This window comes from Triplophysa dalaica, chromosome 12 (genome assembly GCF_015846415.1).
Source record: "Triplophysa dalaica isolate WHDGS20190420 chromosome 12, ASM1584641v1, whole genome shotgun sequence".
In the NCBI taxonomy this organism is placed as follows: Eukaryota; Metazoa; Chordata; class Actinopteri; order Cypriniformes; family Nemacheilidae; genus Triplophysa; species Triplophysa dalaica.
In genome coordinates, this window is record NC_079553.1 from 21,905,283 (window position 1) to 21,923,619 (window position 18,337).

General features: G+C 38.5%; 2 protein-coding genes across 4 annotated transcripts; one reads left to right on the forward strand and one right to left on the reverse strand.

Annotated features, from left to right (window-relative positions):
- Window positions 1–126: 126 nt before the first annotated feature.
- On the reverse strand, window positions 127–8,374 carry si:dkeyp-97a10.3 (uncharacterized). The gene is made up of 9 exons (XM_056763534.1): window positions 8,158–8,374; window positions 7,884–7,941; window positions 5,889–6,227; window positions 5,482–5,748; window positions 4,897–5,181; window positions 4,300–4,404; window positions 4,138–4,199; window positions 2,227–3,714; window positions 127–705 (listed from the first exon to the last, which is right to left on the reverse strand). Exons 2-9 carry the CDS (start codon window positions 7,924–7,926, stop codon window positions 679–681), a joined length of 2,616 nt encoding a protein of 871 aa, XP_056619512.1. The 5' UTR covers window positions 7,927–7,941; window positions 8,158–8,374; the 3' UTR covers window positions 127–678.
- Window positions 8,375–11,213: 2,839 nt separating this feature from the next.
- Window positions 11,214–18,210, forward strand: si:dkeyp-97a10.2 (uncharacterized). Of its 3 annotated transcripts, XM_056762184.1 has the most exons (11): window positions 11,214–11,453; window positions 11,635–11,691; window positions 11,794–12,111; window positions 12,289–12,534; window positions 13,541–13,613; window positions 13,971–14,470; window positions 14,562–14,621; window positions 15,057–15,398; window positions 15,651–15,887; window positions 17,092–17,191; window positions 17,834–18,210. In XM_056762184.1, exons 7-11 carry the CDS (start codon window positions 14,567–14,569, stop codon window positions 17,889–17,891), a joined length of 792 nt encoding a protein of 263 aa, XP_056618162.1. In that variant the 5' UTR covers window positions 11,214–11,453; window positions 11,635–11,691; window positions 11,794–12,111; window positions 12,289–12,534; window positions 13,541–13,613; window positions 13,971–14,470; window positions 14,562–14,566; the 3' UTR covers window positions 17,892–18,210. The 3 variants fall into 3 exon arrangements, with proteins under 3 accessions (XP_056618162.1, XP_056618164.1, XP_056618163.1); XM_056762186.1 differs by having other exon boundaries at window positions 11,268–11,453; window positions 13,541–14,470; window positions 15,060–15,398; XM_056762185.1 differs by lacking the exons at window positions 11,214–11,453; window positions 11,635–11,691; window positions 11,794–12,111; window positions 12,289–12,534 and having other exon boundaries at window positions 12,544–14,470.
- Window positions 18,211–18,337: the final 127 nt, after the last annotated feature.

An 18,337-nucleotide genomic window follows, 5' to 3' on the forward strand; every position in this document is an offset into this window, starting at 1 on the left:
TCTCAAATCTCAACGACTCTCGGGACGACTCAAATAAAACATGGCGCAGCTTACCCCACTCTCTCTCACATCCTATAAACCATTCCACAGAGCATATGTTTGTCATCATTTTACACATTAAACTAGGCCTGTCAACAACATATTTTACTTAAGTCATTAGCGGTTTCCACATCATTAACGTACAATATAAAAGAGCTTAATGAATCACACGTCCATAAGGTGGGTCTCCTTCATACTCAGATGCACAATCCATCCACAAACGCACCGTAGTGAATCGCTCTAATTGAGCAGCGTTACACGAAGCATCTGTGAGCAGAGAACTGAATAAACGCGGACTGTCAGTCCATTATTTATCATTTTGTAGCTCAGCTCGGCCACGCTTTCCTGTCTGAGGAAAAACACATCATTGTTTTCACATTTCAGACGGCCGAGTGCAAGAAACGCTGCCGTGCAGAATTGTTCTGATGGATGAGATTTCTCCGTGGGTACGTGACACGGCGGTGTTAGACAGAGAGATCAGTCTTATCAATAATGTGCTCTCGGAAAAACAAAACGTTTTGTGCAGCAGAATAAAGGCACGACCGGAGGAAAGGCAGAACATGCGTTTCATCCCAACAGACACTTTTGTAAGGAAACTTCTTTTTCTGCAGTGCAAACAGTGTTGACTTTTGTGTGCTCTCAGCGTCTGGGTCTCCCTCGGTGGACCTGAGAGAAAGTAAACGGAGAAAAGAACGAACAAATGCATCATTTGGTATAAAATCATGTCTGAAGGCCCTTTTCTATGGCTTGCATCAGCACCGCTCAACACACTGGACTCTAAAGCATCGGCTGCTGCGTTACGCAACGTTTGCAGCTGTCCGCCGAACATTACTTAAGAATCTGTTTGATGGATGCAATAGATGCAAGATTGCATGCAATTCAATCTAATTGCTTTGCATGCTGTCTTTGTAATTACTGTATACAAAAATGCTTTCGTAGCGCATCAAAGCACATTTCTGCATTGCTTTTCATGTGGAGGTCAACTTGCATTAAGTGTTGAGTTTAACCCTTGATGTAAATCATGTAAAAAGGCCTTAACATATAAGCCATAACACATAAATTCTGGCCTATAACATGCACACAAAAACTGATTTACACTGCGTTTACTGTCATCAGAAATGTCTGATTGGGTGATTCTCAGGAAACCACTGAAACATCATGGCAGTAAAGATTTGAATAAAAAAAATCATACAATGCTGTAACACAAACATATTTCATAATCACGATAATTGTGTTCTCTACCTTGGACAAAACTTTATTTATGTATTTCCGTGCGTTTTCTGCTGAGATTCTCATAGCCGTAACGTGTCCCGATTTGTCTGAGTGAATTATATGTTGTAATTTAAGCAGAGTCAAATTAAAATATTGTGAAAAAAAACAATTGGATGTCCTACTAGATGCTCTCAAATTACAAAAAAATTACAAAAAAATTATTGATAGAATATTCATGTATCATTAAAGTGAAGAAATAGTGGAAGAAAGAAGTGTTCAGGACTGATATTCTCATATTCGCAGCGTTTTTTTAAAGACTGTTTAAACACACAGTCTAAAATATATTTACATTAAGTTTGATGAGAAGAATCACATCCACTAGTACCTTTTAAATGGCTAACAAGTTATCAAATTACTTTCTATTCTCTTGTCGCACTGTTTACACTACTTTTTCTATACACATTACCAATACAGGTAGTTTTCCACATTTAAAGAAATTTTACACGTTTAATATTCTATTAAATATATATTGAATGAATGTCTAATTATGTAAGATTGATAAAAACTAGATTAGGCATCATGGCTTTGCTTGTTTTTAGCAAAACATGCTGTGAGATTGACTGTTTTAAATGGTTACGGTAATAAAAATATTGAAGGCCTTCTTTTTGTAAAAATAAACATTTCATGTCAGTTGAAGTTTTGAAATGAATGCCTCCAAACATGTCATATCTTGTTTTAAATGAATATAAAGGCAAAATCATGCTTGACATCTTAAAACCAAGATTTCATGAGAATCCCCCGATAACAAACTTATGAAACCTCAGTTAAGTTTCATCAATGCATTATGATTCCACATTTTATATTTTCATAATCATATCTCTATACTACAGTAATTACTGCCTATATATATTTAAGGCCACTTGCAACAATACACAAATGTGAAGACCACACACACCAAAAAAAAGTGCATCTCACCTGTCTGACATGCGGTGGTTGTCCATGCACGGGTTGAATCCACGGCACTCGTTGAGGGCTCGTGTGCCACATTTGAGCACGCCTGTGCGTGTCAGGAGATCTGTGTCTATGCGCTGCGAGAAAGGGCTGACTGATCACATGCGCGGGCTGGAGGTTGCGCATCTGCTGCACGCGTTCCTGTGGAAGCGTCTGGAACTGGGCCGGCTGCAGCACCGGAGGTGGAGTGGGTGCTCTCTGACCTGATTTGTTGCGCTGTTGGGTGGGTTGAGAAGGAGCTCCGGCATTCTGCAGGACGGCTTGAGTCTGCTGGATTGGGTTGGTGAACGGATTATCCGTCTGGACGGTGTGCAGCCGGAGGGCTTCCTGGGTAAGATGAACGGACGTGTGATCCGGTCTGGCACCGGTTTGGGTCTGTGGATGGGTTTGATGTGTTTTGGTGAGGAAAGGTACGGTGGTTGCTTGAGGCAGATGTGTTTGCGGGACAGTCTGACCCTGAGGGATTTGGGACCACGCCACTGCCTGTCTCGGAGCGGTTTGGTTTTGAGACTGGGCTTGTGGTTGTGTGTGTATATTTGGGTCAGTACGAGAGTGGTTCGGTTCCACGCTTTGAGCAACTGATCTCTGGAGGTCTCTTCCATGGGTGGCAAAAACATCCTGATTTGACCCAACCGCATGTTCCGTCGCTCTGTGAACCTGAGCAGTTCGATCCCTTCGTGCATCACGGGATCTAGGCCGGCGCTCGGAGGCTCCACTACTATACGAGCTGTGTTCTCGGTGGTTGGGGTAAGCTGGTGTTCCCTGAAACAGGTCCCATGGCATCTGTTCAGGTAAAGAACGTTGAGGTTGCTCTTCTGTTGATGATCTTGAGTCGTCAGGACGACGGTTGGCGTTGCCTCTGTTTCTTGCGTGCGAGTAGCTGGTCTGAATGAGTTCACTGGGTCGATGAGATCCGTTCGGATTCTCCAAACTCTGAGAAGAAATCATCTGGTTGCCGTTAGCATTTTGAGGCGGTCGCATGCTTTCCCTCTGATCAGCGTGACTCGGCTGGCTTGCTTCTGGAGGGTACGTGTTCAGATTGACATGCACTGTGTGAGGCAAAGCCCTGTTGTGTTGGTCAGTATTTGGCACAGTGTTGAGGTTTACATGTACTGTAGGAACAGGTGCACCGGGTTGAGGGTTACTCGTTTGAATCAGGATGTTGGGATTGTGTTGGCCCGGCCCTGTGAATGACCTGTTGTTCGGATGGACGTTGTTTGGATTTGAATTGGTGTTAAGATGGCCATTGTGTTGGAACACATTGGTGCTCAGCTGTCCATTATGCTGGAGTGGGTTGTATTGTGTCGTCGTGTGGATGTTACCGTCAACGTTTATTGGAAGAGTGGTTATGTTCTGTTGGTTCTGTGTGCGCAAGTTGTGTAATGCTGGATCAACGTTTTCATTGACAGGAGATCTGTAAGTAATGTTGGCATTCTGGGGAGGAGCAGTAACCTGAGAGAAGAGATATTTCTGTTAAATGAAAGCGGAGGTGTTTGATGCTCTTTTCATTTGGCCATTAAGTTTCCCACAGAACACATCAATAAACTTGTTTCTGCTCACACATCTGTCTGACAGAGACGGAGCTGTTTAAAATGTGCCATTATTGTCAAATTTAGTAACAAAGTTAATATTGGACTTCGATTTATTACCAGAACTGTTTTAAAAAATATAGACAATTTTAGAAGATATCCAGAAGCACTTTCCATTTCATTTTGAATTAATCCTTTCATTTTTTCACACGTATACTCAAGTGTTCAAGATATTTGTTTTTGGTTTGTGTAGTGTTTCTGGACCAGCGTTGTTGTGGTCTTTAAAATCCCATTTTATTCCACATATTGCACAATATTAGACAATGCATCGCAGTTTGTGTCTTACCAAGTGGCCGTTCCTCTGGTTTGTTTTCTGAAGTTCAACCGCGTCTTTGATTCTTTTATCAACTGAAGTTACAAACACACACACATCAATCTTTGCCCTTCAGCATTATAACACAAAACAACACGCAGAAGCCTGTAGGATGATTTGTGAAGCATGACGTACCCTTTCTCTGTCGCAGAAGCAGAATAATGACAATGATAATTATGATGAGTGCGACAAAACAGGCAACAACGATCCCTGCGACGGCCCCCACACTGAGACAGGTGCCTGTGGAAGGGTGAGAGACGGGTGGATGAGGTTATAACAGAAAACAGGTGAGTAACATACAGAACGTTTATATTTTATGAAGAAGCAGAGATGGAGAGCGCATGCAAAATTGCATTTAGTTTCTCTCTATTTCTTAAAGGATAAATAACAATGCTCAGGTGTTCTGGGTGTGTGCAAGTAGAGGAAAGTGAAATTTAATTTCTGTACTTTTCCACAACTGATGCTTGAACATAAAAGAAGGCAAAACATACAGGGAAACCAAACAACAGTACACAAAACATCAATAATGGAGCCAGAACTGCGTCCAGCGAAAGCAAAAAGTCATCGTAGGCGGAAGAAAATTATGACTCCTTCCATCGCGTTGACACATGCATTCATCAGTCGGTGTTTGATTACTCCCTCACCGCTGGAGAAAATGAACGTCAGAACGACAAACGAATGAACCGCCACTTTAATCAGTCACACAAGTGCCACCGAGCGCCATTAACTCACCCACAATGACCACGTCCATCTGCTGCTTCGATTCCACCCCTGTGATGTCGTTCCGCGCTGTGCAGACGTAACGGCCGCTCTGATTGGTGGAGAAGATCTGAAGACTCAGCACGCCACTGCCCGACTGACCGGCGGTCACAGGCTGACCGTTGAGTTCCCATGAGAATGACCCTGGAGGTAGAGATGCAGATGTGCAGGTGAGACGGAAGGTCTGGCCCACCGTGGCATCTCCTCCACCGACACATTCTGAGGATGTCTTTGTCAGCTGCGGGGCGTCTGGACCATCTGGGGATGTGACAGCATTAATGATTATAATTCTCACATCATGACAGGTCATTTGAAAGGCTTGTAATCCTTATGACACCATCACGTATCAATTTAAATCTTATTTCAATGCATTCATGTGGAATGTCACAACAAGTATTCCACAGCGCTGCGTGATAAATTAAATCTGATTGAAAACCATCTTGTGTGATGTACAGTTATTGTGATACATTACTGATGCAGGGATGATCTGTGTTTGTGGCATACATGATTCATTTCTTTGATGTTATTATTGACACAAAAATCATTCTTGTGACTCACAGTACACACTGAGGTTGGCTTTGGTTGTGCGGGCGCTGACAGGATTGCTGACGGTGCATGTGTATTCTCCTGCATCATCTCTCCTGGCTGGGTTGATGACCAGAGATCCAGCACTGATGTTGATGCGGGTGTCAGAGGACAGAGCGACTCCTTCTTTACCCCAAACCACAGTGGCATCTGTGCCCGCGGACCAGCTGCACCGCAACGTCACGTTTCTGCCTTCCAGAGGCACCCCGGGCATAGACAAACTTACTCCATTTACAGCATCTGATGAACAAAAGCAGACAAACCCCAAATGCATCACTCATGCCATTGATTACTCTTGGCAAAAATTAAAATAAAAGGGACAGTTACCCCCCAAAAGTCATTCAAAACTTCTTTGTTCATTTTGTGTCAATGTGTCTCACCAAACACCTTGAGCTGCACGGAGCGTGTGCCGATGCCGAGTCCCGTGCCAGGAGAGGGTTCCACTGAGACAGTGTAGTTTCCAGAATCACGGAGCTGACTGTTGGCGATTTTAAGCTGAGTGGCGGTGACAGAGATTCTGCCCTGGTACTCGGAGACTGGTACAAACGGCTGTCCGTTCCCCCACAACGCCAGCGTGATACCTCTGGTCCATGTGATTAGGGACGGATCAGAGATGGTCTGCACCGTGAATATCACATCGTTACCCGACGCCACCTGAACTGATGTTTTGTCAATCTGTACTGGAACTAGATCAAGACAAACAGCGACCAACGGCAGACCTGGAGAAATCAGAAATAGCATCGGTAGCCCAGTATATGTTTAGATTAGATTATATTCAACTTTATTGTCATTATACAAGTACGGTGTAACGAAATGTAGTTTAGGTCTAACCAGAAGTGCAATTAGCAAGTGCAGGATATACAGTGTGAATAAATACAGAATACAATATTAGGAAAATACTATATAATAGGCATGTACTATGAAAATATGATAGTCTGTATGTACTATGAACAATATATACAGAAGGCTATATACTGTGAACATTAATGTACAGGTGGTTATGAACAGATAACAATTTAGACTATACAATAGTGCAAGTGACTTGAGTGTGCATTAGTTATAGACATTAGCTTTCAAAGTTGCAGTGCAATAGATGAGTTAATGCAGTTATTGAAGTTATAGTGCAATAGATGAGTAGATGCAGTTAATAGAGTTACAGTGCAGTAAATGAGTTAATGCAGTTATTGAAGTTATAGTGCAATAGATGAGTAGATGCAGTTATTGAAGTTATAGTGCAATAGATGAGTTAATGCAGTTATTAAAGTTACAGTGCAGTATATGAGTTAATGCAGTTATTGAAGTTATAGTGCAGTATATGAGTTAATGCAGTTATTGAAGTTATAGTGCAGTAGATGAGTTAATGCAGTTATTGAAGTTATAGTGCAGTAGATGAGTTAATGCAGTTATTGAAGTTATAGTGCAGTAGATGAGTTAATGCAGTTATTGAAGTTACAGTGCAGTAGATGAGTTAATGCAGTTATTGAAGTTACAGTGCAGTAGATGAGTTAATGCAGTTATTGAAGTTATAGTGCAGTAGATGAGTTAATGCAGTTATTGAAGTTATAGTGCAATACATGAGTTAATGCAGTTATTGAAGTTATAGTGCAGTAGATGAGTTAATGCAGTTATTGAAGTTATAGTGCAGTAGATGAGTTAATGCAGTTATTGAAGTTACAGTGCAATAGATGAGTTAATGCAATTATTAAAGTTACAGTGCAATAGATGAGTTAATGCAGTTATTGAAGTTACAGTGCAATAGATAAGTTAATGCAGTTAATAGAGTTACAGTGCAGTATGTGAGTTAATGCAGTTATTGAAGTTATAGTGCAATAGATGAGTTAATGCAGTTATTAAAGTTACAGTGCAGTATATGAGTTAATGAAGTTATAGTGCAGTAGATGAGTTAATGCAGTTATTGAAGTTACAGTGCAATAGATGAGTTAATGCAGTTAATAGAGTTACAGTGCAGTATGTGAGTTAATGCAGTTATTGAAGTTACAGTGCAATAGATAAGTTAATGCAGTTAATAGAGTTACAGTGCAGTATGTGAGTTAATGCAGTTATTGAAGTTATAGTGCAATAGATGAGTTAATGCAGTTATTAAAGTTACAGTGCAGTATATGAGTTAATGAAGTTATAGTGCAATAGATGAGTTAGTGCAGTTATTGAAGTTATAGTGCAGTAGATGAGTTAGTGCAGTTATTGAAGTTATAGTGCAGTAGAATGTATGTGAATATTTGATAATACAATTTCAGGAATGAACATATGAATGAATAAATGTATGACACATGTGAATGAAAAGGTGTGGTGTGGCATGAAGAGATGACGCATGGGAAACTATACATATAACGTTATATATTATTTATTTCTCTCACCTGTCAATATGAAAACAACAAAAAGATGCAGCAGGATTTTCATGTCAGTCTGGTGGACCTGAACACAAACACATGTTAACTTAAAGATGTTTCAATCTAACATATTAAACATGACGTAATGGAATACAATCGATTACATAAACGGCTCATACTGAAATACGAAATGAACATAAACGTCCTGTAGAAACCAGCGCACACTCAAAACAAGATGAAGTCAAATAGATACAGACGGTATTAACATTATTTACATGCTTGAAATGTAATTCACACTTACTCAGCCGACTTCCTTGACTTCTCATTTTCCAAACTTCAATAAAATGCCTTGAATTCCGTGTTTGGTTTCGGGCACAGGAAGGTTCGAAACTCAAGACGTGTTCACTTCCTGATTTACCTGCTCTCACCTGTTTACCGGCTCACTCCCTTTCACGTTCTCTCGGAATTGTCGGAAACACGAGTTTCCGAGGTAGAAAATTGCACACGAACGCACTGTAATGTCGCGTTCCCCCCTGGGAAATAATTTTGATACCCGAGTTCCCGAGATGGCTGATGGGAGAAGGATCCGCAGCAGCTTCAATGCCTTCTCTTGTTGTACATATTTACATATATAAATAACCCTTTGAAGCACGATGCATGTTTTATACACAGCATAAATAGCACGAATTTCACCAATATTCCAGAATATTCCTTTGAGTTTATTATGAACACCGTGAAAAATTAACCGTGCAGTAAAATCCGATTAATTTATTAAAAAGGGAGTATTTGCGGTCTTATATTGTTGAGGAGAGCAGATTCTACACGATGTATATGAAGGCTAGATTTAACCTGTCGACCGTCAGGAATGACTGAAACCTCCAACTCCAAAACTGTCTCTTTCCATCTCAAACACCCCAAATTATGCTGCAGGTGGTAGCAAAACACTGCGAAAAAGAGTTTAGTTTAGGCGGACCTCATAAACAACAGACATGATGTAAAGTTCAATCTGCAGTGTTATCAGATAAAAATTAAAATAACATATAAAAATCGAAATGTTTCGAGAATACCCTCGTCGTAATACATATTTTGTGTACATGAAAGTAGTAGTTTAAGAGTTGAAGTTATGTTTAAGCACGTCATCTTAACCAGTGAGTTATTCTTAGTTCATGTCTGATTTTTTTCTTCTGAATAAATTCAGTTTCCTACATAACAGCTGCAGTGTCCTTTTATTAATTATAACTCCGCGATGATGCGCCAAAAGACAAAGAATTTCCTTATTGTTCAATCCTAATCTAAAGTAGGATTCAACCAAATCATTCACATCCATTTTCTAGCAATTCTGTGATTTTTCTCAAAATACTTCGACTTTATTCTCGTAACATTTCGACTTTATTCTCGTAACATTTCGACTTTATTCTCATAACATTTCGACTTTATTCTCATAACATTTCGACTGTATTCTCATAACATTTCCACTGTATTCTCATAACATTTCCACTGTATTCTCGTAACATTTCGACTGTATTCTCGTAACATTTCGACTTTATTCTCGTAACATTTCCACTGTATTCTCATAACATTTCCACTGTATTCTCGTAACATTTCGACTGTATTCTCGTAACATTTCGACTTTATTCTCGTAACATTTCCACTGTATTCTCATAACATTTCGACTTTATTCTCATAACATTTCCACTGTATTCTCGTAACATTTCGACTGTATTCTCGTAACATTTCGACTTTATTCTCATAACATTTCGACTTTATTCTCATAACATTTCGACTGTATTCTCATAACATTTCCACTGTATTCTCGTAACATTTCGACTGTATTCTCGTAACATTTCGACTTTATTCTCGTAACATTTCGACTGTATTCTCGTAACATTTCGACTTTATTCTCGTAACATTTCGACTTTATTCTCATAACATTTCCACTGTATTCTCGTAACATTTCGACTGTATTCTCGTAACATTTCGACTTTATTCTCGTAACATTTCCACTGTATTCTCATAACATTTCCACTGTATTCTCGTAACATTTCGACTGTATTCTCGTAACATTTCGACTTTATTCTCGTAACATTTCCACTGTATTCTCATAACATTTCCACTTTATTCTCATAACATTTCGACTTTATTCTCATAACATTTCGACTGTATTCTCGTAACATTTCGACTGTATTCTCGTAACATTTCGACTTTATTCTCGTAACATTTCCACTGTATTCTCATAACATTTCGACTTTATTCTCATAACATTTCGACTTTATTCTCATAACATTTCGACTGTATTCTCATAACATTTCCACTGTATTCTCGTAACATTTCGACTGTATTCTCGTAACATTTCGACTTTATTCTCATAACATTTCGACTTTATTCTCATAACATTTCGACTGTATTCTCATAACATTTCCACTGTATTCTCGTAACATTTCGACTGTATTCTCGTAACATTTCGACTTTATTCTCGTAACATTTCGACTGTATTCTCGTAACATTTCGACTTTATTCTCGTAACATTTCGACTTTATTCTCATAACATTTCCACTGTATTCTCGTAACATTTCGACTGTATTCTCGTAACATTTCGACTTTATTCTCGTAACATTTCCACTGTATTCTCATAACATTTCCACTGTATTCTCGTAACATTTCGACTGTATTCTCGTAACATTTCGACTTTATTCTCGTAACATTTCCACTGTATTCTCATAACATTTCCACTTTATTCTCATAACATTTCGACTTTATTCTCATAACATTTCGACTGTATTCTCGTAACATTTCGACTTTATTCTCATAACATTTCCACTGTATTCTCATAACATTTCCACTTTATTCTCATAACATTTCGACTTTATTCTCATAACATTTCGACTGTATTCTCATAACATTTCCACTTTATTCTCATAACATTTCGACTTTATTCTCATAACATTTTGACTGTATTCTCATAACATTTCTACTTTTTTTTCCTCATAACATTTCCACTTTATTCTCATAACATTTCCACCCACTGTATTCTCATAACATTTCCACTGTATTCTCATAACATTTTGACTGTATTCTCATAACATTTCCACTTTATTCTCATAACATTTCCACTGTATTCTCATAACATTTCCACTTTATTCTCATAACATTTCGACTTTATTCTCATAACATTTCGACTGTATTCTCGTAACATTTCGACTTTATTCTCATAACATTTCCACTGTATTCTCATAACATTTCCACTGTATTCTCGTAATCTTGGATTTTATTTTATTTTTAACGTGGCACTAAAACAGCGTCATAGATTCATTCATTAAAAGTTAAAAAAATGTAATCAAACAGAAAGTGTTGTAATATTAGATTCATTCTTTAGCTTTTGACAAATGCACTGAATACCAATCGCTCTCGCGGTATTTTGTTGTCATATGCCTGTCGTCACGTGCAGCCTCGCGTTATGTCGATCACACGCATGTCATGAGCTCACCTGTATGGCTCCGCCCCGCCCGTTTTCTTAGTTGGAGCTCATCATCATACGCTGAAATAAATCACTGAGGTAACGTCACAGCAAAACGCTTGATTTATGCTTCGAAAAGCGAGGTAATTATAAATATTAAATAACATTATTTTGACCTAAGAATAAAACAAACGTGGGTCTCACCGGATTTATATTAGAAGAAAACTGAAAACGTTATCCGTCGTTAATCATTCCAGGTTATCTAAGTGATTATTTAGTAAAGGTTTTATGCTGTTATCTGTATTTATCTTTATATATTGTCAGGTGGCATGTCTTTATGGAAGCTGGTCTGGATTCTGTTTGTTTGTTTGATTTCTCAGAGTGAGTCAGATGATATTGAATTAAATAGTTCTCAATAAAACCTTTGTGTACACTTCAAGAATTATAACTTACCAATATTAAATACGCAATATTTGTCTTAAGTGCCATTGTTTGTTCGAGGATCGGTGTCTGTCCGCTTCAAAATGGGACGTCAGCTGCATGTGGCTGTGGGCCAGACTTTGGTTCTGGAGGCTGAATTTGTAAAAGATCAAAATGACAAGATTGACATGGTGACGTGGGAGTGTGACAGAGGCTCTGAGAACGTGAGGATTTCACAGAACGACCGAATATCTCTGGAGAAGAGTGATTTTCTGCTGCGGATCCATCATGTACGGTCAGATGATTTCGGGACATATAAGGTCACTGTAACCGACAGCACTGGTCTACAGGACCTTGCCTCCATAGAAGTCAAAAAGATCGGTAAGTACGTTGAGACTTTACATACAGTATTCAAATGTTATCATCTGACTCTCCTAGCAGCTGTTTTACATCTTTTCTTCACAAGCGTGGCTTTAATTAAGTTGTAAGGTCATCATGCAGAACTCAATGATTACAGATGACTGGATTAACAGGTCATGTTTCTTTCTTTTATTTCAGACGAGCCTCCGAAAGCATCTATCGAAAGTGTTTTGGAATGTTTTGTTGAGGTCAACGGCTTGACACAATGGGACAGCCCTCAGTTCACATGGATGGTGGATGATGTCATGGTAACCGATCAAATGGCGCTGATTGACGATGGGAAACGACTCAACATCTCCGAAGTTAAGGGAAAGAACTACACGTGTGTCATCAACAGCAGTTTGGGAATATCTATAACACATTATCAGACAGAGACAATCCCAGGTTAAGAAATATTTGTTCATATTTACAACTTACACTGTTGCAAAGCAGTTTCACATACATTGTAGAACAAACATAAGACAAATCATTACTAATACTAAACATTTTATACATCATCAAATCCATTATGTTTAAAGGGATACTTCACCCAAAAATGAAAATTGTGCCATCATTTACTCACCTAGTTGTTCCAAATCTCCATACATTTCTTTGGTCCGATGAACACAGAGGAAGATATTTGGAAGAATGCTTATAACCAGACAGATCTTGCCACCCATCGACTCCCATAGTAGGAAAAATGACTTTTAACACAAAATTAAACACAAAAGAAGATATTTGGAAGAATGTAGGACAGCAACTTTTGACTACCATTGTATTTTTCCTACTTTGGGAGTCAATGGAGGGAACAATCCGTCTGGTTGTAAGCATTCTTACAAATATCTTTCTCTGTGCTCATCAGAACAAAATCATTACTGTATACAGATTTGGAACAACTCGGAAGTGAGTAAATTATTTTTTCAAGTGTAAACAGAATAATATAAACATAAGAAATTACAGTTTGCGTAGAGAAAGTAAAGCCTATTTCATTTCAAGTGGGACATGAATGACACACATCTGTAGATAAACAAAGTCAATTGTAAAGCGTATTGTTGTTATTTATTTTATTCATTCAGGCCTAATTCTCACTGATCAGATAAACGGCGACAAACATTTAAAATAAGAGCTACTGACTCAGATTTCATATTTGACCAAGCAAAATGAAATGGTAGGATCCAAAGTGTGTGTCCGGTAGGTATTTTAGCCCGAACTCCCTCGAGATTCTGTTGAATTTGTGTGAATGTGTAAGATGCATGTGAATCATACGAAAACATAGGATAATTGTAAACAAAGAAATAAGAAAGCGTCTAAATCCGTCACTGAATGCGAATTAGTCACTTTAAAGAAAATTGTCACAGAATGTTGTGATTTTGTTTTGACTGTATTTGTTTATGTGTTTGATCTTCATCAGAATCCCAGCCCTGTTCTAGATACGGAGGACTGATTGTTGGACTTTTCCTTGCTCTCCTTGTTTGTGTGGTTGTGTAAGATGTTATTTCTGTACTCTTTGAGACTTATTATATATCTGATTTGGGACCGGGGATATTATTGAGCATTATTTTGAATGGGCTTTTATTTGGCTGTTAAGCTTCCATTGGTGTACACACTAAATACGCTTCTGTGTATATTTATCTAGTGAAAGGTGACGTGATTGAAAACCTTTAAATGCAAGAAATCCATTTTATTCTGCAACAGTGGCTGTTTTGTTCCAAGCATGTTTTTTTTTATAAATAGCTTCTTTTTGGGAAAATATCAAATAATGTTAGGATTGAAAAGCATCAAGCATGTTTACACAATGAAAATGTTTGCTTAATTCTTTGCACACAAACTTTTTCTTTCAGAGGGTTCTTCATCTGGAAATCCTACACAACCAGAAGACAGAGAGTTCCTGCGGATGAACAAATTGACCAATAATTTATTTATTGTTTTTATTTTTGTTGTTTTAATGGTTATTTCAGTTTGTTAAGCTATCTTTCCTCTACAGTGATACCTCGCAATACTAAGTTGTACATATATTTTTTCTCTTTATCTGATATATCCTGTAGAGTAACAGAAAACACTTAATTCTACCTCATTCGTGGCATGTCTGTACAAAGAATAAAAATCTGAAACTAACACTGAGTGTATGTCACATATAATGGATGGGGTGGGAGGGGGATACTTTGGAAACATTCTACAGGAAAGGGAAAAAGGAAATTACCGCTTGAAAACAAGGTGACGCCTATAGCCCTTTGACTTAGTGAAGCGGATGAGAACAAAACCAAAGCCGTCCACACAACGTGAACCGTTCCAGCGTGATTTATCTTGAACAGAAGATGTTTCTGCACATACACACGAGGAGGTGAGTCAAATTTAGCTGCTCTGACTCGAACGAACATGCAGTTATTTGTATTTTGAATGATGTTGATTTGGTTGTGGTAATTTACACGCAGGTGACATGGAACCGCAACAACTCAGCTTTTATTGGACTTTCCTACTTTGTCATGTCTGCCGTGAGTTGTTCTTTAGAGTTCAAATTTTTTATTGTCTAGTTTCAATCTTTGACAATAGTCTTCTTTGAACAACAAGCATTCATTTGCATACCCTCTCTTTTAAAGGGATAGTTCACCCAAAAATAAAAACGATGTCATTATTTATTCATCCTCATGTGATTAAAAACACATGTCACTTTTTCGTCTGTGAAACACAAAGGAAGATATTTTGAGAAACGTCTCAGGGGTTTTGTGTTCATACAACGGAAGTCAATGGGGTTCAGTGATGTTTGACGATCGACATTCTTCAAAATATCTTCTTTTGTGTTCAGCAGAAGAAAGAAAGTCATACATGACACAAAGATTTAAATGATGAAAGATTTTTTATGTTTGGGTGATCTCATCCTTTAATAAATCGTGTTTATGAAATGTTGATCAATATTTTTGTTTGTTCAGCAGTGTTGTGGAGCTGCCAGGGTTTGTCCGTACGCTTTAAAACCCAACAGGCGTTATGTGTCATCAAGGGGCAGAGTTTCAACCTGAGGGCACAGATTGACCTGTTGGACGGTGAAAGTCTTACCAGTGTGACATGGGACCGCGCAGCAAAGAACTCTGGGAAGAATCATACAGTGGCCGAGTTTCCTCGTAGAACATCTGATGAGAAGGTGACATTAGAGGAACAAGGAGCTGTGCTGAAGATCAGAGGTTATCAACCTGCAGACAGCGGCGTATATACCATCACAGTTATAAACCAGGCCGGACAGAGACGCTCAGCGCAGCAGACGGTCCGAGAGTATCGTAAGACGAACTAAACCTTCATCACATTACAGTGACACAGTCCTAACATTAAATAACATAAAAACACTTTCTGTTTGGCTCACTGTGTTGACAGAAGACAATCGTATGCTCAGTGACGTGCAAACGAAATTAAGAAAAAACATTCAAAACATTCTGTTGATGTCGTGCAGGGCGTATAGATTGCATTTGTGTATACTTTACCCATATGTGCTTTACTCATTTAAGGTCTGTTTCATGTGTGTTTGTGTGTAGTGGCAGTGAATCATGTGTCCGTGATGGTGAATGTGTCACACTCAGTTCTTCACTGTATGGAGGCCTGGGGGTCCGAGCCCACCTTCACCTGGCTGCATGAGAATGTGGTGGTGACGGAGGAGGTGGGCCGCGTGTCTGCGGACGGAAGGTCTCTGCACGTCTCCGGCACGTTCTGTGGACACTTCACCTGTGTGGTGAGGAACAAACTGGGCTACAGCTCGGCCACCTACACGGCGGGTACGACACAACCCTGACCAATCACACTAACTACTGTAGACGTTATATTTAAACTAGGTGTCAGGGATCAAACATTCTGATGGTGTGAGTAGGATGGTATGTTTTGCATGCACTGCAGGTTAAGATAGCATGCTTTGAATGGTTGCTAGGGCACCGCCCTCCATCCGTTCGCCTCTTGCATGGACAAGCCGGCAAATTTTAACACTCATCCATTTTGGTTTTACTACAATACAAATGTTGTTTTAGAAATATATTTACTGAAATAAATAAGTGGGTTCCTACGTTTTACTGTTTCACAACAGACGCTTAATGAAGTGTGATATTGGTATACTTTTAAACATAAATCCGAAAGTGTACTTCCCAGAAATGTACTTATAAGTCAAGTATGCTAAAGTGTCCTTTTAAGTCAAGTATTTATAACTCTTTATCAAATTGTTCTTTCCGGTTTATATAATATAAATAGTTAACTATAACTATATGATGTAACAGTAAGTTCATTTAAAGGGGAAGTTCACCCAAAATTGTATTTTTATCAATATTTACTCACCCTCCAAACCTGTATCCATTTCAAAGGAAGATATTTGGAAGAATGTCAGTAACCAAAGAGGTTTCATCCTCCATGTACTGCCATACTAGGGAAAATAAAAACCGTGCAGACGGAACACGCACAACAGCGCATGCGTGAAAAATGTTGAATCAACTGAGTCCACTCGATGACATACAGCCCATGTGTCAAACTCGTCTTTCCGCGCTTATCAGCGATTGGGTATTCTCAAGAATCAGTGCGGAATTGTTTGTGCGCGAGACGGATGCAGAAACCCAAGAAAACCCGGCACTTGGCCAATTTTTGGGTGAACAATCCCTTTCAAGTGATGTGTTCTTCTTAAATGTGTTTATAAATTATGTCCCAAGTAGTATTGAAATAGTACACTTACTAGTAGACTACTGTATTAATAAATTGATGTTAGATACTTACTACATAAAGAACACTAAACACACTAGAACTTTACTCAAATATATTTAATAAAACAAGTGTGAAGAATAGTATTTGTACAATACTACAAATACAATACTGTAGTATTGTATTTGGGTAAAAGCTCATTAATTCTCATGATTAGTCTTCATTAAGGCTCAGGACGTTAAGCAGCTGTTGATGGATGTGTTGTGAGATGTTTGCTGCACTGATGTGAGATCTGTGTTTCAGAGGTGTGTGAGCAGGACGACAGACACACAACTCCTGTCGTTGTGTGTTTCTTACTGCTGCTGGCGATCATAGCTGCGTGTCTGGCCTTTATGGTTTGGAGGTAAACTAGAGTTACACTTTCAGTATTTTGAACCTGTTTGTTTGTTTTTATAAACTGAAGGCGTGTTGAGTTTCTCTTGTAATGTGCAGTATGCTACAAATGCTGTCAGTAGAGATTGTCTCTATACGTCAGAGCTAACCATTCATAATCTCTTTTGAATCTTTTTAAAATGCTGTTTCGCTAATGAATCGCCACACACAACTTATTGACATGCCAGAGATTCCTCTCTAGTTTCAACACAAACGTTATATTTTGAATGTGTGGGTGGATGTGATGTCATCAGGCACACAACACAACTTCATAGGCATATTATTAAACTATATATTAAACAAATTGGCCGTGTTTGGTTTACACGTTTGTGATTTATAGAGCGAGCTTGATTCTTATACTTCTTTTAAACTAAAATATAATAAATGATACTTTCAGTCTACTTTCTATGTACTTCTAAGGAATAGCATACTTGACATAGTGACGGTCACTAAATCTCTGAAAGGAGATGTACTTAAAAGTATAATGAAGGATTTGAAGTGTTCTTGGCTTGAGTAAATGAGTAAAAACATCCTTGATTCCAAGAATACTTATTTTTGGTAAGGTCATTGATGTTTCATTGAATTTTCTTTTGTTTTGATTTTCTGCATGCAGAAGGCATCAGAGGAACAGAAGAGAACGTTTGTGGGAGTCGTATGAAAACACACTGTGAACACGCTAGTCAGGACTCACTAGGAAGTGATGTCACACCACAGGAACCAACTTCCTGTTTTTGAAAACCGTGACATTAAAATGACTGGAAACTGAAGAAAGCTCATTGAATATTAGTCGCTTCAAAGTTTTGAAAAACAAATCGTTTTTTATTGATCATTGCATTTCATTTTCGTATTTTGTGAATTCTGCATTTTTTTTTTTAATCTGACCAGCATGTTTATTTAACTGTAGCAGACAAATATCAAAACAATTGACTGATTTCTCAATAGCCAAATGCATTTTTATGGATGTTAGAATAAAACCCATATTCTCTTATACACGGTAGTTTTAAGTTTTCTTCATTTTGTACCACACGCTTCCAAGTGTGATGGTTTCTTTAATATATCTTTTCTCACGGCAGGATAGCTTAATGTCGACTGGCTGTGCGGTTAATGCCAAACTGTT